Source organism: Parasteatoda tepidariorum, chromosome 7 (genome assembly GCF_982258835.1).
Source record: "Parasteatoda tepidariorum strain Cologne lab strain chromosome 7, Ptep-v5.0, whole genome shotgun sequence".
Taxonomy (NCBI): Eukaryota; Metazoa; Arthropoda; class Arachnida; order Araneae; family Theridiidae; genus Parasteatoda; species Parasteatoda tepidariorum.
This window is the reverse complement of record NC_141761.1, coordinates 45655927-45682923: the sequence shown is the minus strand read 5'-3', so window position 1 is coordinate 45682923 and position 26997 is coordinate 45655927. Positions and strand designations below refer to the sequence as shown.

Below are 26997 nucleotides of genomic sequence, written 5' to 3'. Positions count from 1 at the left end.
CGGATTACTTGAATCTATACTCATTTACAAGGAACATTTCAAATGTATATAATGGAATGCTTTGTCTCATAGATACAGTACCTGGTACCAATTTACTGTATCAATATATCAAATTCTATCTATGGAATATTAAACTTGATGCAAACAAGCTTCGGATTTAAGACCATTCGTGGATGGTCTGGAATAATATTTCTACTCTCAATTGCAGAAATGCATAGCTTACTTGCAGTATCTAGGAGACATAAATTATGATTAATACCTAATGACAAAATATTTCTTCGTTATTGCTATATTTTTTAAATATTATAGTCATTTACCTAAATCTAATTTGGCTTTGATCCATCAATTCATAAGATTCTAGTTAATAAGGATTAGGGTAAACTAACAAGTGAAGGAACACTTAAGCTTAGCTTGCCTTTAAAAAACTCATAAAATTTCAAAATTTGTGACTTTACCTAAATGACGGTGTCCACATATTCGTTATTAAATGCAAATTATGTAAATTTTTTTAGATGACTTACATAATATTGTTTCAAGCTTTTGGTGGTTCAAATAATAAGTACTAAGATAACCAAGTGAAGGAACAGTTCTTACCAGTGAATAAACACTAAATTTTCCAGTGAATGAACACTTAATTTTGGTTTGATGCTCATTAGGAATCCGTAGGCCACACAAATGTCTAAAAACAAAATTTTTCTTGGAATTACCACGTATAACCACAGTTAACGTGGAAAATTTTACTCTTTTTTTCACTCATGGAATGTAAAAGTAAAATATGGTTGAATACAGAATTAAAAAAAAATTGATTTTCATTTTTTTCCTCACAGTTTAATAGTCCGTTCTAAATCAGGAATGTTTAGCATTGTGTAATCCGATGATGTTTTTATTATTATTATTATTATTATTTTATCACTTTTTTGTATACTCTTTTCCCCCATATTTTTTGAAGCTTTTTCTTAAATCCTTTTAAGTATTTTTCTTCTCTTCGTCATACTTTCTGCTTTAACTTTTTTTCAGCTCTTTCAGTCTTATTACATTTTCGTTCTTGTTCTGAAGTTAATGTAAAAAGTAATTTATTTCTTTTTCTTTTGATTTGACCTTCCTCTTCTTTCCAAATTTTTGGCCAATGTAAATGTATCTTCAAAATTTCTTTGATTTTCCAGTTCCATTTCTGGAATTCCTCATTGGATAATAAATGAGAAAAAGGATTTTCGAAGTTTGAGAAAAATTCAGCTCTCATTGACTTATATCTAGTGGGTCTTCAGAAGTTCTTACAATTCACTTATGGAACCAATTGTTTTTGCAACTAACAGTGTCTCAAGAGGACTTATCTCAAAATCAGTTTTCAAGATACTTTCGCTACCAATGTTAGTTGTGCCAGCTTCAGTGCCAAAATTTGACTTAACCAAATGTTCTTTTTGCAGTAAATTCTTCAATATTCAGAAAAGCACAGGCTATTGGATATTTGAGAGAATAAACTCTTCTTTCAATGTTCTTTAAAAAATTTGCAACAAAACTTGTGAGATCTCTTTCTCAAGCTTCTGAAGAAATAGTGCATCGTTACTCTCGAAGAATAATAGCTCTGTAACAAGAACGCTAAATAATAGCTCTGTAACAAGCACGCTAAATAATAGCTCTGTAACAAGCACAAGGATGAAATTGCAATGCGAAATTTAAAGTGATGAAGGATTTACTGAAAACTACCCAAGCATTGAAAACAGCAACATACATTGTAAAATACACTACTGGCCATTAAAATTGCTACACCAGGAAGGAATGCAAATAACGAATTATATTTATTGGACGCATACATTATATTTGGAGGAACAAGTGATTAAATTTTCAGCATATTTGGATGTATAGATCCTGAGGAAGCAATAGTCAGAGCAGCCTCCCCTGGCAGCAATAATAGCAGTTATTCTCCTGGGCATCGAGTCGAACAGAGATTGGATATCATGGACGGGTACTGCATTCCATGCAGCTTCAACATTATCGCTCAATTCCTCGACCGTAGTGACTGACGAGTGGTGGCGTGCCAGTCGTTTGGCAACCATTGGTTAGACGCTTTCAATGGGTGAGAGATCAGGAGAACGTGTTGGCCAGGCTAACAGACGAACATGCTCTGTGTAAAAAGAAGGTCTGGACAGTGCGGGCAACATGCAGTAATGCATTGTCCTGCTGAAACGTAGCGTTATGGTGGCCTAGAAGATAAGGTAGAGCAACTGGCCCTAACACATCAGAAATGTAACGGCTTCTGTTCAAAGTGCCGGCAATGCGAACAAGAGCTGATCGAGACGTGTATCCAATGGCACCCCATACCATTACTACAGGTGATGGGCCAGTATGACGATTTCGAATGCAAGCTGCCAATGGGCGTTCTCGTTGATCACACCATTGGAGGCGCTCCTGCCTGTGATGCAGCGTCAAGAATAGCTGAAGCCATGGTCACCGTGCTGACAGTCCATGCTGCTGCAAACGTTGTCGAACTGCTCGTGCAGACACTTGCTATCTTGCAATTGACCCCATTTGTTGACTCAGGGTTCGTGACGTAGCTTTTCGATCCCTTAGGGCCACGTGGATAACATGTCTGTCTTCTCAGCGGTTAGTCATGGGGGGGGCGCTGTGATCCTGCACGACGTTCCATATGAACGTTATGAACCCATCGATTCCGTATTCTGCAAACAGTCATGGGATCTCGACCAACGCGAGCAGCAATACTTCGGTATGATAAACCACAATTCCGGTAGGCCACAATTCGATCTCGATCAAGCTCAGAAACGTGTTGGCAGGCATTTCTCCTTCTTACACGAGACATAACAAAAACTGTTTTACCCAAGAACAAAGCTCAAATTCAATTTCTGTATGAGAAACTGTCAAATCTCTTCTTTTATACACATTGAAGGAGTCGCTACCACCGCCTGCTTTGCAAGAATGCGCTGATAAGCATGTTTTGGCATTTGCATGGCAAAACATGCTTTATCCGTTCTGTGAATTTCACGTTCGTGGTGTTCTAGTGTAGCTATTTTAATGGCAAGTAGTGTAGTTGGTTATGGACCGCAGTTTAATTGTTACAGTCTACTTATTTACTTAATCATTAAAAAATATCATTTTTGAGGTTAGCTGGTTCGATAAGGAAAAGGTAGCATGAATATGCCAACCGGCTTCCTACTGATACTGATATAGTACTGATTGCGGACGTTGGAAAAGCAATTAATTTTCAGTACTTTTTGCACAAATATTATTACCAAAAAATAATATATGTAACCAAATAACTGTGTTTCATTATAAAAATATTTCATCTGTAATTGTCAATGACTTATGCCAGATGAAAATTTAATTGTAAAAGTGATACGATTTAAGCAACCATCCATTATATTTTTTCTATTCCGATTTTTATTTTACTTTATTATCTCTGATTTTATCCAAATTTTTCATTGATGCTTATAGCTTTTAGATTTTAAGTGCATTTAGAATGATAAATTTAACATAATCAGGAGCTTATGTAGGAATTATTAAACTTACATAATGATGCTATTTTATCACCTTCTAATTATTTACTAGGAAAAATATTGAAATTGAAAATTTTGACTGAGTTCCAGCTGCCTATAAATGACATAACACTTGTAAAAGTCTTTTCAACAAATCGTTTGATCCAATTATTTAAACTCATTCCTTTAGAATTGATTTACCATGGTGTTAACCATTATATATTATTCCAATTTCAATATTTTCTATATTTTCAATGTATCTATTGTTCCAAACTTGGTACGAAACTTTTTAACGAATTGCAACTCATTGGATAACGTTTATTTGATAAATTTAATATATAACCTTTTTAACATTGCATAAAGCTACTACTCTGCTCTCATAAAAACAGAAATCATGGAAATTATGTAGGAAAATTGTCATTTTTGGAAATTCCAGCAAATTCCATTCTGTGAAAAATTATAGAGTATAGTTGCCAACATTCTTAGTGTTGAAGTAAACTGAAATTTAATACAGTGCATATAATAATATTTCAATTTACATTTTCAGTGTTATAGTTTTATTTATTTATTCATAATTTTGCTTCCTTGTTTAATAACTTTACATATCTTAAGGTACATAAGAATCAATTTAAAGCTTCATTGCAGAGACATTTCTTATAAAAAAAATGAGTTTTATCTTTGCACAAATTCTGTCAATTTTATGTATTTTTTGCTCAATAACTTAATTTCTCACTTAAAGATGTATTTACTTTACTTCAACACTAAGAATGGGAACAACTATATGCCAAAACTTTTTTCTGTAAGCAAATAATCTCAAATTTTCTCTTATGATAAATTTGCATTATAATCTGTATTACTTGTTGTTGGTTTTTTCTTTACATGTGTGATAAAAATGATAAAAAGTCATTGTAATTAGCAACAAAAGGAACAAATTAGTACCCTTCTGTCCCTTCTTAAGTGAAAAAAAATAAAACTCGTTACGGTGAAAGTTTTAAAATTTTTTTAACGATAAAGTTGATGGTAAATAATTGTTTGGCTTAGTTGATATATTATGGATACTTTTGTCATCAATTCTGAAACAGATATTGCAAAATATAGTTCATTACTTTTAAAAGAGAAGTAAATTATTTTTAACGTTTGAAAATTTTTTTAATTTTGATGATTGAAAAATAATTAATTTTTTTATGATTAAAAATCAAAATAATTTTACTTTTAAAAATTAAAATAATTTTATATTCAATAATTAAAAATCTTTCAGTATAGATAAAAATAGTAAAGAATTATTTTTGCCTCTCACTGGTTTAAAAGAATTAAGCGATTAAATTCTGCCTCCAAGCAAATATTTAACAGAATAAACACTAATCTTTAAGATACATTTAAAGATACATTTTCACTTCCGTGTTTTAGAGAACTGAAAGAAAAGAAAGCTATACTAGAAAGAGATTTCGTTTTTATTTATCTTATTATTTTAAAGGAATTACAACGCATTGAAAATTCTCTAAAATGCGTAAGGTAAAAAGATTAACTTTTGGAAAAAAAGCGATTGTTGAATTTCACTTCTATTTGTTTTGTGAATCCTCTTATGAGAATTACAAAATGTGTATTTTCAAATAAATTCAAGTATTTATTTCAAATCTTTTGTTTATTCTTACTTAATAAACTCAAAGAGAATACAAATTACTGTTTTTCGTATTTCTTAAGTGAAACCGCTTCTAAAACCTTTTGCATTGAGAATTGGACAGGTTTAATGGTAAATACTTCCAAAACATATATAATAAGTAAATAACAAGTAATTGTTTAAAAATACATGAGGAAATAAAACTTATACAAGGAAACACATTTTGAGCACAAACATAACAATTTCTTTTCACTGCATTTAGAAAAAATACAAGCTTTGCTGCAAAGACTTAAAAAATTCATTTTTGATAAGTAAAAGCTAGATAAACTTATATTTATAGGCAATTACAATTTAATTGAAATCTTTAATTTATAACTGACCAAAAAAAATCCTTCAAATCAAAACAATCTTCACAACAGAAAGTGTTGAAATCATTTTGGAAGTATTATTCAAGTGTATGTATTTAATCTACATGGTAACATTACAAAAAAATATTTTTTATTTTAACAATAATTAGGTTAAAATGAAATTATATAGCATCGAAAAATTCGATGGATCTAAATGGAACATTTACTACCGGTTAATTCATAAACTAACACTGTTAGAAATTTCTCTGAAAAAAAAAACGCTTAAATAGCAATTTATTTCATTCTTATTTTACCATTTTAAACCAAAACAGTCAACTAATCATAAAAAAGAAGATATTCAAATTTTTAACTGCGAGAAAAATTGTATATGAACTGCTTTTATCTAATAAAGTTAAACAATCAGAGTTTAATCTATTACAACTTGGTCCACTTAATGAAGTCACTGAGTTTCATTCAGATGGGTACATACTATAGCAAATTTTTATAAATTTTTTTAATATCTTCAGAAAATTTTTCTTTTATATTCAAATCTTATCAAGTTATCTATTTTTTTTATTGCAAAACTTAGACGATGTAGAGTAAACTATGAAAAGGTAATAAAATTAAACAATTTAAAATAATTATTATAAATATCTATTTTAACGAATTTAATGCAGTTTAATTTGAATGAAATAATGTGTATTTATAGGAAAATTGAAATATTTATTTAAAACGAAAAATAATGTTTATCAGATACAAAAATTACTAAATTAAACATTTTAAATCAAAATTTATTATTGTCCGATAATTATTTACGAAAATTAAAAGGATACAAAGAGATACAAATGTTTACAATTCCATCGCATGGTATTTAGGCATAGAAAATAGAAAATATTAAAAAAGGAATTATAACTTGTAATATATATATATATATATATATATATATATATATATATATATATATATATATATATATATATATATATATATATATATATATATATATAAATTATCTACTAAACGGTTTTTCTTTGTTAATTTTTCCATGTGCAAATCCATTTCGGGCATATCCGTGTTAAAATTATCAATTAAAAATTTTTTTCTTTGATAATTTTAATAATTTTTCTATGTGCTAATCCATATTGTGCAAATCCGCGACTAAAATTATTTGCAAAACAGGAAATTTATGTTTTTCTTTTTTATATTTTTTCTTAAATAAACATCTATCTTTTAAAACTATTTATGATCAATTTTTAAAATTATCCAGTATAATATTACCTTGCGCACATCCATTTCGGGCCCATCCTTGGTAACTAACAAATCAAAGCTCAGAATAACAAATCACTTCAGCAGTGCAGTAAGAACGACACTTTAAAACCCTCTTGTTACACTCAATTTGCGCTTTTGTTTTCATCTTTTGTTTTCATATTTTGTAATCTGGCAATCTTTCTGCGAAAACATTTTTAAATCATTCTTGAAATATTTTCTGTCCTTGTAAGTTGATCTGATTTTGCTACTCGCTTTATAGTCCCTTTTAAATGTTTTTTTTATTTTATTTTCTGTTTTTACATGCTATTTTTACTTTTTGTGATCTTTTTTATTTGCTGTTATTTTTATAAAAAAATTTTTTGAGTGCTCCTCACACTATTAATAATAAGTTTTATTTACTGCTCATTAGCAGCAAGTATATAGAACTCATAAAATAAGTTAAAAATATAGAGAAAACATGGAAAATAATATAATAAAGATTGATGAAAAAATAAGAAGAAAAATTATTGAGATGAAGATTATATATAATACAAATATAGATAATACAATCTTTAAAATAATATAACCTTATATTTAACTTAAGTATATGTTACTGTGAATGACCGAAATCGGTGGTTGTTAACTTTCTTTGGTGAATGTTGACAATTACATAGTCGCTTTGGTAAATATCCGAAATCTATACTAGGTCTCTGCTTGGTATACATTTGCCCGGTATGCCTTACATCAATGTTTTATTAAGATCCAGTGCCACTGCCCTGTGTACCCTACATTGAAGTTTTTTTTAAAAGTTAAGTGCCATTGCCCGTTAAACATTTAGCCAGTACTCCGAACACTAGGGTTTCGCTTAATTTCTAATTCACCAATTGGCCTCAACAGATATTAAAATATCGAATAAATATAATAATATCAACGAATAAATTAATATAAAATCGGATATAACAAATATTTCAGACATTCACCAAAGTGACTATATGATTGTTGACATTCATCGGAGAAAGTCGACATTCTCTTAATTTCGACCATTCACGGTATCACATTATTGTAATGATTTATTTTGCTTCGGCTTAAAAGCAAAGTTAGAAAAAATTTGTAAAGCCATGACACTAAAAAACATAACATATAACAATTTAAATATGCTCTAAATAATAACAATTTAAGGAGAATTTATGATAGTTACTTAATACTAATAATGGTTTATCAATCTATTAAAAAATGTGTGATATTGAATAATGCTCTAAAAAGTATTCCTTCCAACAGCCAAAAAATTTAAATTACATAAAAACGTATGTGCTCGTATTAACTGCAACAATTTTTCAAACTGAATTTAAAACTAACCACCAACATGTTAAAACTCGTGTTCATTTCAAATCATATTTCACACTTAAAGGTGAAACTTTCGAAGTTTTGAATTTATTTTAAACGTCGCATGAAGGTATTAGGCTCACATATTAATGTTTAATTCATGAGTAATTGGATTTAAAAGGTATATAACGCACATTCATTTCATGCTCAACTAAATCACCAACAGAATTAACATTTAAAGAAGTTGAAAAGAATTTTATTTTAATCTTGAATATCGCAAAAAAATGTTCGAAATAAACTGTAATTTCTTATCTCAGATAAATTGTATACAATTCCAATGAAATAAAAATATACTTATTATCAATAAAAAATTTTAAAATTCTGAACTTTTTTTGAAAAACTGTATACGTTATTGACAGTAAAAATAACTGATGAAAAAAGAAACTGAATTTTAAAACATTAATTTATAGATAAATCCTTTTTTTTCTTGCCTTTTTTTAAGTTGTTCATTAAAAATATAAAGTTATTTTGAGATTAAAGTTGATTAGAATTTAATATTATATATGCATTTTATTTTTATTAAGCGAAGGAGTAGTTTAAAAAGATTTTAAAGTTTCTGAATTTATGACTGTTTTTTTTTTAAAAAATATTAATGATATTTTTCACGTCCATTTTCTAAATTTCATTTACTTTTTTTCAAGAATTTAAGAGTGCAATATTTTAAATGTATTTTTCAGAAAATAAAGAAAAATTAAGTTCAAACCAAAAAATGTGTAAAAGAAGCTTATTTTTTATGGGTAAAAAATGTATTTAAATCATTATCTTTAGATTGATTATTCGATGCCTGTGTAATGATACCTCTTGTATTAAAAGTGAAAAATGAAACTTAGCATTCTTTTGACACTTTTTTGCTACAATAAAAACCTAAAAAATTTATCATTTAACGAAATTGTTTTTCATGGATTTATTCTGTAAAAAGAATGATTCATTATTTTTATGATTTCCAAATATTTTGAAAAAAAATTATCTTTAAATATTAATTGAATGTTTAAATTGAAATATTTTTCTGTGCTTTTAATTGCTTTAATTTCGCCAGTAATTAATTTTTTGCAGGTTTGATTTTTTTAGTATAAGTAATACAGAAAGCTTAAAAATTCATACACATTAACGAAATTAATTTTGATTAATCCGATATACTTTTACTTAGCAGTGTCTAGTAAGCAGTGTCTTTTACTTAGCAGTGTCTTTTACTTAGCAGTGTCTTAGAGGAAATACTGTGGTGTCAACACTAGGACTCTAACCCCAATTCATATGTCCGAGAATCTATGTGGGACTCTAACCCCCATTCATATGTCCGAGACTCTATGTGGGACTCTAAACCCCATTCATACATCCGAGTCTCTATATGGAACTCTAACCCCCATTCATATGTCCGAGACTCTGTGTGGGACTCTAAACCCCATTCATGCATCCGAGTCTCTATACTCTAACCCCCATTCATATGTCCGAGACTCTATGTGGGACTCTAAACCCCATTCATACATCCGAGTCTCTATATGGAACTCTAACCCCCATTCATATGTCCGAGACTCTGTGTGGGACTCTAACCCCCATTCATGCATCCGAGTCTCTATACTCTAACCCCCATTCATATGTCTGAGACTCTATGTGGGACTCTAAACCCCATTCATACATCCGAGTCTCTATATGGAACTCTAACCCCCATTCATATGTCCGAGACTCTGTGTGGGACTCTAACCCCCATTCATGCATCCGAGTCTCTATACTCTAACCCCCATTCATATGTCTGAGACTCTATGTGGGACTCTAAACCCCATTCATACATCCGAGTCTCTATATGGAACTCTAACCCCCATTCATATGTCCGAGACTCTGTGTGGGACTCTAACCCCCATTCATGCATCCGAGTCTCTATACTCTAACCCCCATTCATATGTCTGAGACTCTATGTGGGACTCTAAACCCCATTCATACATCCGAGTCTCTATATGGAACTCTAACCCCCATTCATATGTCCGAGACTCTGTGTGGGACTCTAACCCCCATTCATGCATCCGAGTCTCTATACTCTAACCCCCATTCATATGTCTGAGACTCTATGTGGGACTCTAAACCCCATTCATACATCCGAGTCTCTATATGGAACTCTAACCCCCATTCATATGTCCGAGACTCTGTGTGGGACTCTAACCCCCATTCATGCATCCGAGTCTCTATACTCTAACCCCCATTCATATGTCTGAGACTCTATGTGGGACTCTAAACCCCATTCATACATCCGAGTCTCTATATGGAACTCTAACCCCCATTCATATGTCCGAGACTCTGTGTGGGACTCTAACCCCCATTCATATGTCAGTCATTAGGTCCAGAATTACCTCATAACTGACATGACACCACATGTCAGTCATGACTCCCCCCGACTATAAAACATGCGTAGTTGCAGGGATCTAAGTGGCTTCATCAGGTGAGCTTAGTTGGTGAGTTAAAATTCTGTCTGTTTAACCGTATTAGGTGAAAGCAGTTAATAAACGGTTTTTCTCACAGTTAACAGTTTGCTTACCGTATTATTCATGGTTATTTGAGCGTTTTGTTTGAATATTGAAGAGTAACAATTAAAAAAAATTGTTATTTAACTATTTCTTACGAGAAATTTCTAATAGTGTATACCAGTGTTCCCAAACCTCCGGTCCGTGGATCGAATGGTACCGGGCCGCCCATTTCATTGAAAATGAATTTAAATTCCTAAGTTTATACCCCAAATAAAAATATCTGTGTTCCATTAAAATTTTATTTATTTAAAAAAAGGGGCTCCCCATAGGTAGTGACATAAATTTTTTAATGTTTGTAATGTATCATTGTCTCCGATTACCCACAGATGGAACACTATCAAAGAAACAAGCTCAGGGTTGTCATTGATTTAACGTTCTAGTAAAAGTTAAAATGTTAAATCACTTTATATTTATTTTTTGGTGTAACTGTATTTTATTTTGAAGATATGTTTAAATACATTTAACCGCCCTTCCCCCAGCGGGCCGCGGTAAATTATCAAACGTTGACAGGTCCGTGGTGATAGAAAGGTTGGGGAACACTGAAGTATACCATTAAGTGCGAGTCTCTTTAACAGAAAATTAACTCGAAGCTAACACCATTATATAATTTAATATGGGTACCTGAAGTGAACCCGAATGTAGAACTCGCAGGAGAAATCCACCACTGGACGAAGATTTCACTCTGACTGTGAGAAGAAGAGAGAACTCCCATGGAAATGTTCTTGGAAAAGTAATTTCTTCTTCCAGAGATCTCCAGGAACCAGTTGGCAGGAGTTTATAAGCAGCTGGACGTCCGGTAGGATGAAGACTGGATCTATGGACACCGGCAGCTTCTAAGACGTTTAAAATGCCTGCAAAGTAATTGGGTATTATCATTTTGCAGTGCAATTATTGCCTACTTAAAATTGTTATTTAAGTTTAAATTTCTTTTTTTTTTCGTAGGTGCATAAAAGTACCATTTCTTTCCAATATGCATGGGGGAGGATAAATATATATTTTCAACTCTAACGCATAATAACACTTAACGTTAATAGGATAGTTAAATAAGTTATTTTTCACGCATGTTATATTTTAATTAAAACAATTGAATAAATATACCGAAGAGCCATTACATTATGACCACCCTCCATCTATAACAATGGGCTCGCCCAGATTTTTATGGTTTCTCGCCCAGGAACAATGTTTTCATGGGGCACATTAGGACCCATAATCCTCATAGAACAATCCCTGACGTCTGTAAGCTACTTGAACATAGTTGCAGACCAGGTTTACCCATTCATGGCAACAGTTTTTCCTGCGGGGGATGGTGTTTACCAACAGGATAATGCACCATGTCATAAGGGTTGAATCGTCATGGATTGGTTCGAGGAACGTTCCAGTGACTTTCAAGTCATACCTTGGCCCTCAAATTCACCTGACCTTAATCCAATAGAGCATTTGTAGTCCTACTTGGAAAACCAAATTCGTGCTGCCACGCTACCTCCACGCAATGTGAGGGAATTGCAGGACCAGTTGGTGAGCGCTTGGTACCAGATACCTTCGACTACCTATCAGCACCTTGTGGAATCAATGCCACTGCGGGTGCTAGCAGTTTTGAGGGCTAAAGGTGGTCCTACATATTATTAACAGGATGGTCATAATGTAATGGCTCTTTGGTGTATGCATGTTCAATACAATTTCTTTAAAAATAATTAAATGATATCCATTTTTAAATACTGCACTTTTACAACAGCTGCGGTTTTATTTCGTCAAGCTTCTGAGAATGCAAAACTTAAAGCTGAATTTTCAGTTCCTTTTTTTTTCTATAGACAGAATTTTTTTATCAAGAAATGTTCACTTTCTATACAGAATTTTACGTAAAGACAGCTCATAATTAAGTATTTTTAGAATTCTTCTCGAAAATGAATTGAACATTTGGGGTAAAAAATTAACATTTAAACAATAAAGGAACACAAGCACTTTTGCAATCTAACAAATCACTGTACAGAAAGGCTAGAGTTAAATGCAAAATAGCAGGATTATTTGCAGTAAGAAGAGATGAAAGACAATTATTAGAAACGCCTCTAAGTATCAACCTCCAATTAAACCTGATTTGGTGTTCTTTACAACCGTACTCTCAACTATAATTCGACAGATTTTGATAAAATTTTTCATGATTTTTCGGTTAAATAATAATTTCCGATCCCAATGCAGGAATTTTTTGTTTTAATTTTTGATAAGGAATGTAGAAATACTTATTAAGGGCCGTCTTTACAGAGTATAATGCCTATTTAAAACTTTGCACGAAATCACAAAGTCGATTTCAAATTCTAACCTCAACTTTTAAATTAATTCTTACAAACACGGTCAAAAAAGAAATTTTTCATCATTATTTCTTTTTGTTAATTCAAAGGTTCGGTTTCAATAGAGGTAAATTTAATCAGGCATGGATGAATTAATATATTCCAATTTAGCTAGGGTGTTAATTGGTACATAACTAAAATCCATTAAGGGGAAAACAATTTCAAAACTTTGGTGAAAAAATAATCTTTATTAAAAGTGATAAATAACTTTTATCTTCCTTTCTTCCATTAAAAAGAATGCAGAGAGCAGCCAAAAATAGTAGTTATCAAAATTTTTTTATCTTGGCAAACAGGTAAACTTCGTAAGTTATTTACTTAAATACGAAGCTTTATTTATTTATTGTTTTTTATGTATTAAACTTTCGTTTAAGACTTTTTCAGCAATGTGAATCTGGATCAAGAATTTTAATTAAAATGTGATAGGGAAAAGAATTTTATTACTTTTTTGCTGGAGAGCTAAAAGTGGTGCATTGATCATTAATTTAAATTGCTACGAAAGCAAAATTAAGAGCAAGTAAAGCAATATTGTTGGAAATAAATAATTAGAAAGAAATAATTAAAAATTTATTTTTTTCGCTTTATTGAAACCTAAACCATCATCATATCAGCCAATAATTATTGCTTGCTATAGATTAATAAAAGTTTAAATTAAAATATTTTAGGAACTGATTAAAACACATTCGAATTGACTGTTTCCGAAAGATTACTTACCTTCAGATCTTTTTCAGGAAAGTTCTTATGTATATGGTTTTAATTACAATAACATAAATAAAACGTAGAATTATTTTCATTTCCATAGATATTTCCAAGGGAGTAATTTCCATTTTTTTTTTCGTTTTTTTTTGCAGAATTATGATTTTGTGTAATTTATAATTTGAACAACAAATTGAACATTACTATATTTCTTTCTTTATGTTTATCTTCATGTTATCTTTATAAAATAAAACGAATGATCTTTGTGCAATGGTAATTTTTGTTTCTAATATTTGTTGTAATCACTTATCTGTTTAAATTATAAGATAAAATGAGCCAATGTATGCAGTTATTAAAAATTCACTATAGTAAATTGAAACTATTATTACTAGGTGTTTCAGTTTTTTTATGTTTGACAAAGCTCGGATATTTAGTGTTAGACAAACGTTTCAAATATTTCAGCATAATTGTGCTCGTTAAACAATTTTGTATTCAAAGAGACTGCACTTTAAAAGTATTTCCATATATTAAAAGGAAACGTAACTTCCTTAAATAATGGCTAACTCTTCACTTTTCAATTTAATTAAAAAAATTATTTTGAATGCCGGGAGTAAAAAATTATTTTCCTTTAATTAGGTAGTTATTTAAAGTGCTTTAAGTGTATAATTAAAAGTTTCGGATGCTTAGAACGACAAAGTACACAAATGCTTCAAACTGCCTCCAGAGTTTTAATTATACGACAAAAGATTTTCAATTTTGAGAATATAATTACAAAATAAAAAAGATATGCATAAAATTTAAAAAGCTTAGTCAAAACCATATGTCTAATATATCAGCTATGTATATTAAAGTGATATTGATAAAAGTTTTACGAACGAAAATCATTAAGGAAAATAAAATAAAACTCCTAATTTTCTCAACTGGACATTTTGGAATATATGGTATATGAAAAATACCTTTTAAAAAATAATTTCAATCTTCTTACAAAACTGATTAATATTTTTACCTCAATTATGAGAAAGTGTATTCTTTCTGTTTTATGTTACTATATTACACGAGTTTAAATTATATGCATAAAAAATATTAAAATTAGTGCAGTATAAATATTATAAATCCGTCAGTTTACGGACAATTTTTAAAATTAAATCTCTATTTCATAATTTATTTTTCGGCTGCATAAAAGCATTACCGCAACAACCCGTTGTGGTACAGAGGTTCATAGCGGTTAAGGATCCACAATTCCGAGACCATAATGGTAGCAATGTGGTCAGTAATGGGTGGATTGGATCACAGTTCTTCCAAATGACAATTCAGTCCCTAAATGACAATTCAGTCCCTAAATGACAATTCAGTCCCTAAATGACAATTCAGTCCCTTAACCACAATTCAGTCCCTAAATGACAATTCAGTCCCTAAATGACAATTCAGTCCCTTAACCACAATTCAGTCCCTAAATGACAATTCAGTCCCTAAATGACAATTCAGTCCCTTAACCACAATTCAGTCCCTAAATGACAATTCAGTCCTTAAGCCATTGAGGCTCTTTTTGCTTGTATGTTCAAAAATACTTGTAATAACTAAAACTTTATATTCTAACAGTTGTAAATAAATTTTTAGCCGAATTATAAAGCATAGTAACAGTGTTACAGCAGATGATCAATTATATTTAGAATTCAAATAAAAAAATTCATTATATATGAATTAATATATGAATTCAAATAAAAAATTATTTAAATCAATTTATATTTTATTCGAATAATTTGCCCCAATCTCTGAGGCCTTCAGCAATTCTCATATGAAAATTTTTTTTTAATTTTTTCTTTTTTAAATTTTTTTTCAGTGAGAGAGAACATTTCAATTCCTATGCCGATATGGAAGGTGGCTTCTTAAGCTTCTGAAGAAAAACGGGACAAAACTTTACGTTTCGACTTTAAGGTTAGTTAGCAATTAACGAAACTACCTCGCAAAATTAAGGAGAAAAAAGACACGTATTTTCTACCATAGGGACCGTTTTTGAAACCTTTTTTTTTCTTCAGAAATTTAGAAATCATTTTATACATTTATCCTTGATTATATAGGAAAGATGATAGGTTTCCTTAATAAGCAAATCATTTCTCAAAAACATTAATAGAGCAACCATTACTTCCGTATTTATTGAACTGTTTTTCCGTTGATGTCCGTAATAACGAAGTATATAAAAATACGAAATAAAACACTTAAATGGCATTTCAATGACTACTTTTTTTTCGTTTTAAAAGACGACCTTTATTCGTAATAAAAAGAAGACGTCTAGAGATGTTGAATAATAAAATTTATGATAATTATGATGCTAAACTCGATGATATTTTTTGCTTCAAATATAACGAAGATAATAATAAAAGACGGAATTTTTCACGCGCTCAAAAATTGGTGCTCAGCTTCCCGACTCGCTAGACAGGAATAAGGTAAACCAAAAGTGGTTTGTAAGATAAACTGTTAAATTACCAACGAAAAATGAAAATTGAAGGCAAAAAATACGGTTGCCAAGCTTGAAGAAGAAAAAAACAAATCGGAAAATCGCAGTGGGTGACAGAGGCAAATCAGGGCAAAAACATTTTACGAGTAAAATACATTTATTCGTGCCACGGAGAGGTTGTGAAAAAAAACATGTCGTTAACTAAAAAAACGGCATTTATATGGATGAAACAAGATTTCATGGCATTAAGATGAGTTAATATGACAGAAGTCGGAAGAATTTTGGCAATATCAAGATTGTATTATACCCAAAATTCCAATAATGTCTCGTAGTAGATTTATCTCATTCTTGATAAAAGTCATATATATCGTATTCCTGTAATCTAAAGTTCGTCTAAAATCACCTCTATGCTGTTCTCAGAAGCCAAAGTCGTCCTGGTAAATTTTTGGTACTATCAAAATTGTATTTATACCCAAGATTCCAATAATGTTTGGTAGTAGATTTATCTCATTCTTGATAACAGTCATACATATCGTATTCTTTTAGTCTAAAGTTCGTCTAAAATCACATCTCTGCTGTTCTATGAAGTCAAAGTCGTCCAGGTAAAATATGTGATAAATTCTCCAGTGATTTCTAATACGGATAGGGTCTTTAAATGACTTAAATTTAGTTTAGTTCACAGACCTAAAAATGACTTTAAAGCCAAAACTGGATAGGATATTAGCAATTTATTTGCAAACGGCGGAGAAAAATGGAATAGTAACAAGTATACCTTAACCCCTTAACAATCGGTTATTTTTCAAGAAAACAGTCATAAAAGTGCCTGTTTTACCAAATACACGTACTTAATTAGTGCTGACATCTAGTTTATAATAAACTAACTATCTACAATTACCTTAAAAATATCCTGGTACTGCCATCTGGTGAGGAAAATGAGAAATGAAATGTTTTCCAGGCAAAAGAAATGAATTAGTTTTATTATTATTGGTGCGTTACTACTGAACATTCCAGCCCGGAAATTTCATGGAAGCGAGAAATAGAGGGCGAAATCTCTCCCCGTCATTTTCACGGGAGCGAGAAGGAAGGGGTTAAGGAGGCGAAATCTTATTCTTACCTTGACAGGGAAACATATTGCATGTTCGTTGTTGTCCTTCTTCATTCGAACATTTAATGCTTTCTTCACATTGCCGTCTTCTCTGTTGGATTCCTCCTCCACAAGATCCACTGCATGGACTCCAATCTGTCCAAGGGCTCAAACCTACAAAAGAAAAATGTAAAAATTTTAAAAATTTGCGCGAGGAATAAAATGGGGCAAAATTATCGTACTGCATAGTATTGAAAAGAAATAAATAGAAAATTAGCTTATAAAACAAAATATACGGTATTTAAACCATTCATTTATTAAATTTTCCTTTCATATGGAAACGGTTTTCCCGAAATTCTGGTTTTCAAAATTTTAATGCTTATTAACACACATTCAGTTGGACATTCAGTTCAGTTTTTAATGCCATGCTTTAAGGTATCATGATAAAATTACCAAATTTTAATACGTTTACAAAATTTTATCACGCATTATAAAACCATATTTTAGTGTTAAATTTTCAAAATCTTTACCAAAGAGCTTTGTAACTCGAAACTCCTGAACTTAATTACTTTAATAAATGCATAGTTCCGGAATAAAATAAGTAAAATTTGCTTCTAAATTTTTGTAATTTAAAAACTATCGCTACAAATCAGTTTTGCTTAAGAAAAAGCTTATTTTTTAAATATGATTTATTTTAAAAAAACATTACTTAAGACTTAAAATAAAAAAAGCTCTAAGGAATTATGTTTGCATTACTTAACAAGGTAAAAACGCATTGAAAGTATAGCTTAATCTGAACAAACAACATCCTTACAGTGTGTAAACTTCGCAAACACAATAAGCAATGGCTTACATTTAAACTCATTTATTTAAATTGCATTAGGTATACAAATGGTATCATTCAGTTCCTCAGACAACCATTCATATGTTTAGTATCTGGAAAATGTTTGCTGTGAGTACAAAACACGTCTCTAGTGTAATGTGTTAATTATATTCAGTTTGAGTCTTAATTATAAGAGGGTTGCAAATATATGTCTAAAATAAATTTAGTTAAAATTTTCTCTTTAGTTTGAAATAATTCAGCATCAAATAGATATAAATGTTGACTCCAAAATAATTATAGTTTATTTAACTAATATTGAAAAGTGAAAACAATAAACAAATTTTCATTAAAAGTACTCATATTTAATTGTTTTTAGGCAACAAAATGGTAAACAAAAAATTGCAAATATATTAATCTAGAGCAATTATTTACGTAAGTACTGTGTGAAAAAATTATAATTTAACTTTGAGTAAAAGCAAATTTAATTTTCTTTTATTTGTTTACTAGACCATACAGTATAATTTTAAATTCATTATGCATATTTCATTTAGCGCTAAAGCTGCACTCAGACATACTTATACTTACATCATAATAAAAAAAAATTAATTTCGATGTTGTTGAATATTTTTGAAAAGTAAACTAAGCTAAGCTAAGCTTTGCTAAGAAATGCCTTACGGTAATTTCTCATAAAATAAATGTTTATATTCGATGATTGAAAAACTTTTGTTAAGTTAACAAAAAAGGAAAGAGACTTTTGAAAATTTTCCGGGAAAAAAGATATTTGGAAAGTCTATATTGCATTTCTTAGTTACAAAAAAAAAAGGACAAAAGATATATAGACGGAAATATGAATTATGGTGATTTTGATATTGCTATAAAGAAAATAGACTGAGAATGTAAAATTATTCAATATTAATAATTTTGATATTCTTTGTGATTGGACTGTTCTTAGTATAAATTAATCAAAAATTTTTGAAGAATATACGTTCAAGCCAATTTATAATTATTCAATTCAATAGTATATTTTTGATTTTAACATAAGTCGAAACTGTTGATTAATCTTCATACAGAGAGAAAAAAAGTATAGTATATGGTAAACTATACTAACACATATAGTGTTCTCGGCTGTATAAGAACATTTAAGAAAATCGGTAATTTTTACCGAAACGCTTTGGTAATGATTTTGGCAAAACTAACAATAAATGCTGTTTTATAATATATGTTAAAGGTTGGTAATTTTATCATGATACCATAGCGCATAGCATAAAAACCATACAATTGGTAAAATTTACTTTTCAGCGTTGCATTTTTCACTAAATGTGAGATAATAAGAAATATAATTTTGAAAAATTAGAATTTCGGGTGAACCGTTACCTTATGAATAGAAAAATTATTAAATGAGTAGTATAAATATGGTATAATTTGGTTTTATTAAACATAATTATTTTTTATTACCATGCAGTATGGGAATTTTATTAGAACTGTGTTGAACCTGTACTGAAAACAGAAAATAAGTTGTTGTCTATAGTTGTATCAGTTTTTTTAATTCTATATTTACATATTTAATACAAATGATAGTGAATGATCAGTAGAAATTCATGCATTAACATAAATTTTAATATCTGAGAAGCTTATAATTTGTACAAATATAAATAATGCCTTGTATATTATCAGACCTAAACAAGCACATAATTGTTTCAAAATATAATTGATCATTCATGTCAGGAAATAAAAGCGTAGAGCATTTTTTAGAACAGTTATAGAAACAAATACAACATTTTTTTCCCTTTTATTTTAAACGTATTTCGAGAAAATAAAACGGTGGTTGGTTGGAAAAACCAAGTTCTTTCTTTCTATTTCGTGAAAAGAAAGTATAAACAATATTAATGATCATGGTATTTTATACATAAAAATCTTGATCACAAAATGTAGCGAAAGAAAGAATATTTAGCTAGAGCATAAAAGAATAACAAATAAACATATCTTTGGCGTAAAAAGGCTCTTTAAAAAAATGCGAGCATAAAGTTTAATTTAATGAGGGGGAACAAAATCAGAAAAAAAGCTTGTAAATTTATCAAAAATATCAGCATAAACATCTCAACGCTTTTGTAATAACAAAGCTGTTAGTTTTAAATGCGATGAAATGAACTTTAGATTTTTTTGTTTAAAGTGTTACTTTTTAAAATAATCCAAAAATATAAATTAAAAGGAAGAAAAAATATTTTTAACAAAACATTTTTCATTAGAAAAATACACAAGGAGTGTTTTTTAACTAAAAGTTTTAACTAAATGAAAAAATACATTGTTTTGGTTTAGCAATAGGAATGCAAGATTTAAAAATATGCTTTAAAATAAAAGTTATTAATTAAAACATGGTATGTTTAAATAGGAAATTTTATTGTTTAGTTTCCGTATGTTATTGTAATAGATATTTTTCAGTTAGTAATAGTTATTTATTTAGATAGAAATACTGTAACAATTTTTATATATTTATAGCATACTATTACCGGATTAAAAACTTCGCCTCAAAAATACACAAATTGGAAACACGTAAGTCGAAATGTTTGAAGCGCTCAAAAATATGCGCCCATTCTCAAGACTTGCCAGACGTGATTGAGAAGAGACAAAAGACATTTGAAATATAAAACGCAAAATTGCAACAACAAAAAAAGTGGGGAAAAAGCAGAGAAAAAAAATAGAGAAATCACAGTGGCCGAGAAAGAAAAAGGATGAATGCTAATTCCCTTTTTCTGTTCTGCTTCTTGCTATGTTTTTAATATTTTTCCTCCCAACGCCACTGTGATTTTTCTGGTTTTGTTTCTAATTTTTTTAAAAAATTTTCTGTCGGCAACTTTATGTCTTATATTTAAAATCACCTTTGTTTCTTCATTCACGTCTGGATAGATGGGCGCCAGTTTTTAAGCACTTGAAACAAATGGACTGTTTTTGCCAATTTGTATATTTTTAAATTTTTGAATGAAATTTTTAGTCAAGTAATACCTTACCATTTCAGTTTCTTGGTATTGTTTATTTAACTATAACATACTACTTTTATATTTATCAATTTGTTGAGCAATTTTTAAGCAGATGTGAATTATGCTGTTAGCTTAATCAAATTGTGAAATAATTCAATACTCTATCAACAACTAAATCATAAAAAAAATTAAAATATTAATCGATTAAACCACACAATCGAGATATTAAATATTTTCGTGTAATGGATTATTAACTGAATATATATATATATATATATATATATATATATATATATATATATATATATATATATATATATATATATATATATATATATATATATATATATATATATATATATATATATATAAATATATCTTGATTAAAAAACTCATAACTCCCGGAATCTCTGTGTGGAATCTAAGAGTTCTATGTTACATTTATTGGGAATCACTGTAATAAAGGAATTTAGAGTTATCAATAAGAAAAGTATATGTTAAAATGTATTTTTATTCAAAATAATATTAAAAATAACATTTTATAACAGTATATTTTTTTATTTTTTTAATTATTTGTTAAGTATTTAATTTTTTAAAAATCATTTTGTACGTCCTGACATCAGAAAATCCAATAATTCACGTTTCATGAAAAAATTTATGCCTCTTTTACTATCTATTGCAAATATAAAATACTTTTGTAGATAAAGTAAAGAAAAAATGCATTCTTTATGGTATTTATTGAAAAGGAGCAAAAATAAAGCTCTTTTTCTCTTAGTTGATGGTACTTTGTGGACAAAGTGAAATACGGTTATCCATGTTGTGTGTGCAATCACATCTTTTCAAAAGGTGGTCGATAATGGGTCCGCATTACTGAAAAGGGCTGTGGACAATGGCCCAAACATTTTCTCTTTTATTCCAGTCACAAAGCGTCCATTTTTCAATATATTTCGAGAATGCGAGTTACAACTATTTTCACTATTATCAGCACAAAATGCGAACGCTTATTTGAAAGAACGGGAACTGAAAATGCTTTGTATAAAATTTCAATTTCACATTGAGGGAATACTAAGCTGTTTGTGATACACTATGATAAGACATTTCTTTATGGAAAAAATATTAATCATAATAATTTGAGGAAGGAAAAGAAAAATATATATAATAGATTACAAATGATACAATTTAAATATTTATTTAGTATCATTTTTATTTCAAATAAGATTATTCTCATATGATAACATGCAAAGTTATATCTAAGAAAAGTTGCAAAAAACGCTTTATATATATATATATATATATATATATATATATATATATATATATATATATATATATATATATATATATATATATATATATATATATATATATATATATATATATTTGCACTTTCGCTTTCTTGTATCATATTTCGTATGGTTATATTGAATTAAAGCACCTATTTTCCCTTTCTAATAACAAAACTTTAAGTGTAATATTAATTGTAAAAAATATTTCATGTTTTAGTGCAACACATTTTGATTAATTTTAGTATATTTCAACGCAAATGTTGCAGTATTAAAATTATGGATTATGAAAAAAAAATTTTTTTTGATAATTAGATATTTTCAGTCATTTCTGCATTGTGCAATATAGATTATGGAAAGATAGGTTATGGAGACCTTTTATTATTAATCTAATCAGACTCTTCATTAATTTAGTTCTAGTTGAATACTTAAGTTTCTTTTCATCACTCTAGAATAGAAAATATGAACAATTCAGTAATAATCATAGTCTCCAACAAAATTCCGTTATAATTATCATGCCTTATATATCGAAATAATTTAGCTATGTTTTAATTTAGATGTAAAAAATGATAAATAATAGCTAAAATAATAATTTAAGTAGGAATATCTTTGAGTAACTAAGTCTTATATTTTTGGCGTAAGAAGTTTTTAGTTCACGCAATGGGTTTCAAAGAATTAAAAAAACTTGCTGAACAATTAAAAGTATAGCTTTCAGGTTTCAGCCACTTTTGAAGGTAAAAAATCCAAATACGTCTAAAAAGTATAACTGTTCAAAGTGTTATATGTACCGTTTCATATTTTAAATAACCGTATTCAAAAATTAATTAGCATGTTTTGATAAAGTATTTTTTCATTTGGAATTCTGATGTCTGCTATTCTTCTTTATTAACTGTACATTTACTTTTCTTCAGTTGCAGAAATTTTGATTTTTCAATTATTTTACTTGTTTTTTTTTATTAACGTAACATAAAATAAAAAGTTCTTAAACTGCGTTTTTCAGAAAAACTAAGAAAGAGAAAAAAAATCTATTTTTGTTTGACTAAAAACAAAAAATGTAAGTCGCATCAATTTCGAATGACGCGACGGTTGAAAATTATTATGTAAGACATGTCTCTTGCAGGTGCCATTTCGTTCTGTAAAAACAGAACACTTTACTCCTTTAGTTCACTTGAAAATTGTATCTTTTAAAGCTTTTATTTCCTTTTATTTTTCCCTTCTTTTAAGGTAACTATCTGATAGTATAAAGTTATCATCAATTTAAGGGAAAGTCAGAAATTTTTATTGTTTGGTGATTCAATGACGAAAACTTATGCTTCTGTCATTTAGGAAACAATTTTAATCTTGCATTTGTATCAGACACAAAGTTTATGTTCAAATTTGGGTAATCTAGATCGTCAAAGAGTAATCTATAATTAGACAATATCTTTAAATTATAAATTATCTTTGGCAATAAAATGACAACAAGCTTTCTCTTGCACCAGTCAGGAAGCAATTGTAATTTGAATTGTTATTTAGGCACAGAGCACCAGTTGAAAATAAAACACTTATTATCGAAAGGCTCTTGGATAAATTCAGTTTGACAAATATATTGTGATATATTCATACTGTAGTGTCTAGTAACCATTTACCCCTTAAGTCTTCAGAGTCAGGCACGCTGATCGCTCGGCCACCTGCCCGGTAAATGTTTTGAACTTGTAATATGGAACAAAAAGCAGTTGTTTAAGTTTGAGTACTCATAAAGCTAATATTAAAATGGTTAGAAATTTATTGTCTGACAATGAATTGTGTCTTGCTTTGTTGTTGTTGACGTATGCCTGTTTAGGCAGAAGGAGTGCGATTGTCCTTGTTTATCAATGGCGCCATCTATGGCCAAGAATTCGACTGCTGCCGCACTATACGTCACACCCGTTTATAGGACGGACCTATTCATACATCCATTCATTCATCCACAGATCGTAATTTTGACCTGAATCAGAGAACGATCGATCTCCAATCCTGTACCCCCAGAGGTATTGATTTGTTATGGGAACATGGAGGACTTTCGCGACAAGACAGATTAGACACTTTACTACACAGGGAGTCTTCGGCCGGCGGGGTTTGAACCCACGAACTCTCGGACATGGGTCCAGCACCCTACCGACCAGGCGTGTTTTGCTTTAATATCTGAATGATATCTGGTTCTTCCGGCCAGATAACGATAGTGAGCACTGAGCTCCAATCAAACTTTGCAAGCTTTGTTTAGTCTTAATGTAGTGGGAGTTCTATTCTTGACAAATTTGGTTTCGTAATATGTAATGCCTGCTTTTAATGGGAAAGAAAATCTTACAATGTCACTAAATACAAACCTTCAGTTAAAATTTAAGCATTTTGGCTACACTGAGCAGCAGTGGCTCAGAGAATTTAGTGTTCGGCTTCCAATAAGGTGCAGATGACCCAGGTTTGAATCTAAGCGACGACTGGTTGATACGAATTAAGGAATTCTGCTCCTGGCTCGCACCGACTACAGTGCTGACGTAAAACATCTCGTGTTAGACGGATTATGAGTTAGAATCCCCTAGTCACCAGGTCAAAGGTGGCTGGTTTTCGTGTTGATCCTTTCCATGTAACGCAAATGCGGGTTAATTCCATCAAAAAGTCAACTATGGATGCTAGTTTGTCCCAATGTTCGATTCGAGTAATCTCTTTTCCTCTGGGTTGGGTTCAAAATATTTCAAGGCAATGGAGGTGAGCATTGATAATCATAAACTCAGAATTGGGTCAGCTGTTCAACGCCCGTTATAAAATATAGAAGAAAAATTAGCTACACTGTAAAACATTCCGTATCAAATTACGGTAAGAAGAACCGGCACTCTGGTTACCGGTACTTCTTTTACAGCAAAATCATTTATAAAATTGTAATAACCGGAACAACAAAAATCTGATATACCGCAATTTTTACAGTAACAATTACCGTAAAATCAGTGAATCACTCTAGGTAATATTACTGTAAAAATTATGGTTTAATATTTTACAGTAAAAATGGATTTTATGGATGATATACTGACACTTTATACTGTAATTATTTGATCCCAAATTTTTCACACTGTATATGGAAAAGTACTAAAATTTTGAGTGCAAGATGTAATCGTTACAGATGCGAAAGAAAATTAATAAAATTGTAATAAAAATTTTAGAGACACTAGGATTCTTTGGATTATTTTTGTGTAATCATGAAATTTTGATTTTATGCAATTTTAGTTTAATCCAAGCTACGTTAAAGGAATAAGACTAATGTGTTTTGTACAGCATAGCTAATGCTCATTAAAAAAATTATTTAAAAAAAATTAAACAGACTATCCAAAAGAATTAAAAACTAAACTCAGTGGCGCGACAGCCCATAGAGGGCCAAGGCCTACTGTGCCCATCTCAGTTTTCTTGACCTTGGGCTCTGGGGTGCAGGAGCAGATGTTCCGGTCAGGTGGTCAGCCGAACGCGGAACCCCCAGTGTTTAGTTCCCAAGCATGCTTGGTACTCATTTATCGACCCACTGAAGGGATGAAAGGCTGAGTCAACCTTGCCCGTCCCGAGGATCGAACCAGGGACCTGTGGCACGACAGCGCGAAGCGCTACCGCTCAGCCACCGGGCGTCATCCAAAAGAATTGCTTATAAGATATTTATTTTATAAGACATAATATTAATTCTATAAATGTTTTTTGAGGTTCATTTGACCAATGATTTTTAATTTAAATAATCCATAATGTCTTCGGTCAATATTTGTCATATCTTTATTAGAATTAAAGTAAGAACTTTTTTTCAAATAATTTCTCAGTTGATCAAACAATATTTGCAAGATACAAGCCGACTAATAAAAAAACTATGTTTGCTTTGAAGAGGAATATTTTTTGGATAAAAAAAATATTTACTTATACAAATACTGTTGGATTTTTTCCAGATACCAAAAGTTTTGGGGAAAATGAGTAACAACAAAAAAAGCATATAAATTATATAACATGAAGATAAATTAATAAAATGTTTAACTGCCGTATTCAAATCAGCAATAATTATTTTGTTTTGTGAATGTTTTATTTAAAAACAGCATTAATTATATATCTATCTGTCAATCTACCTCTCTCTCTCTCTGTATATATTTTGTATAATATATATATATATATATATATATATATATATATATTATACAAAAAAAAAGATTGTGATTAAGTATTGTTATTCTAGTGATAAAATATTAAATTAGGCATAATCTTAATATTTAGATATTTCACAACAAATATAAACAGTTATTTGGCAAAAAAAAATTGTGATTAAGTATTGTTATTTTAGCGATAAAATATTAAATTAGGCATAATCTTAATATTTAGATATTTCACAACAAATATAAACAGTTATTTAGCGAAAAAAGAGATTGTGATTAAGTATTGTTATTTTAGCGATAAAATATTAAATTAGGCATAATCTTAATATTTAGATATTTCACAACAAATATAAACAGTTATTTAGCGAAAAAAGAGATTGTGATTAAGTATTGTTATTTTAGCGATAAAATATTAAATTAGGCAAAATCTTAATATTTAGGCATTTCACAACAAATATAAACAGTTATTTGGCAAAAAAAAAGATTATGATTAAGTATTTTTATTTTAGCTGTTAAATATAAAATAATAGTTTAATCCTCTAGTCCGTAGTCTATTCTTTAGATTTATGTATATGAAAGACTCATGTAAAATTTCAAGCAAACAAAATTCAATTC

The 26997-nt window shown here is 29.7% G+C and overlaps 1 protein-coding gene across 1 annotated transcript in view; it reads right to left on the bottom strand.

Annotated features, from left to right (window-relative positions):
- Nucleotides 1-26997, bottom strand: part of LOC122270830 (uncharacterized) — a 247085-nt gene that overhangs the window by 97929 nt on the left and 122159 nt on the right. The window contains exons 2-3 of the mRNA XM_087167781.1: nt 17202-17345; nt 11219-11448 (exon numbers count right to left, since the gene is read on the bottom strand). Of these exons, the coding sequence (XP_087023907.1) occupies nt 11219-11448; nt 17202-17345 (374 nt within the window). The remainder of the gene's footprint in view (nt 1-11218; nt 11449-17201; nt 17346-26997) is intronic.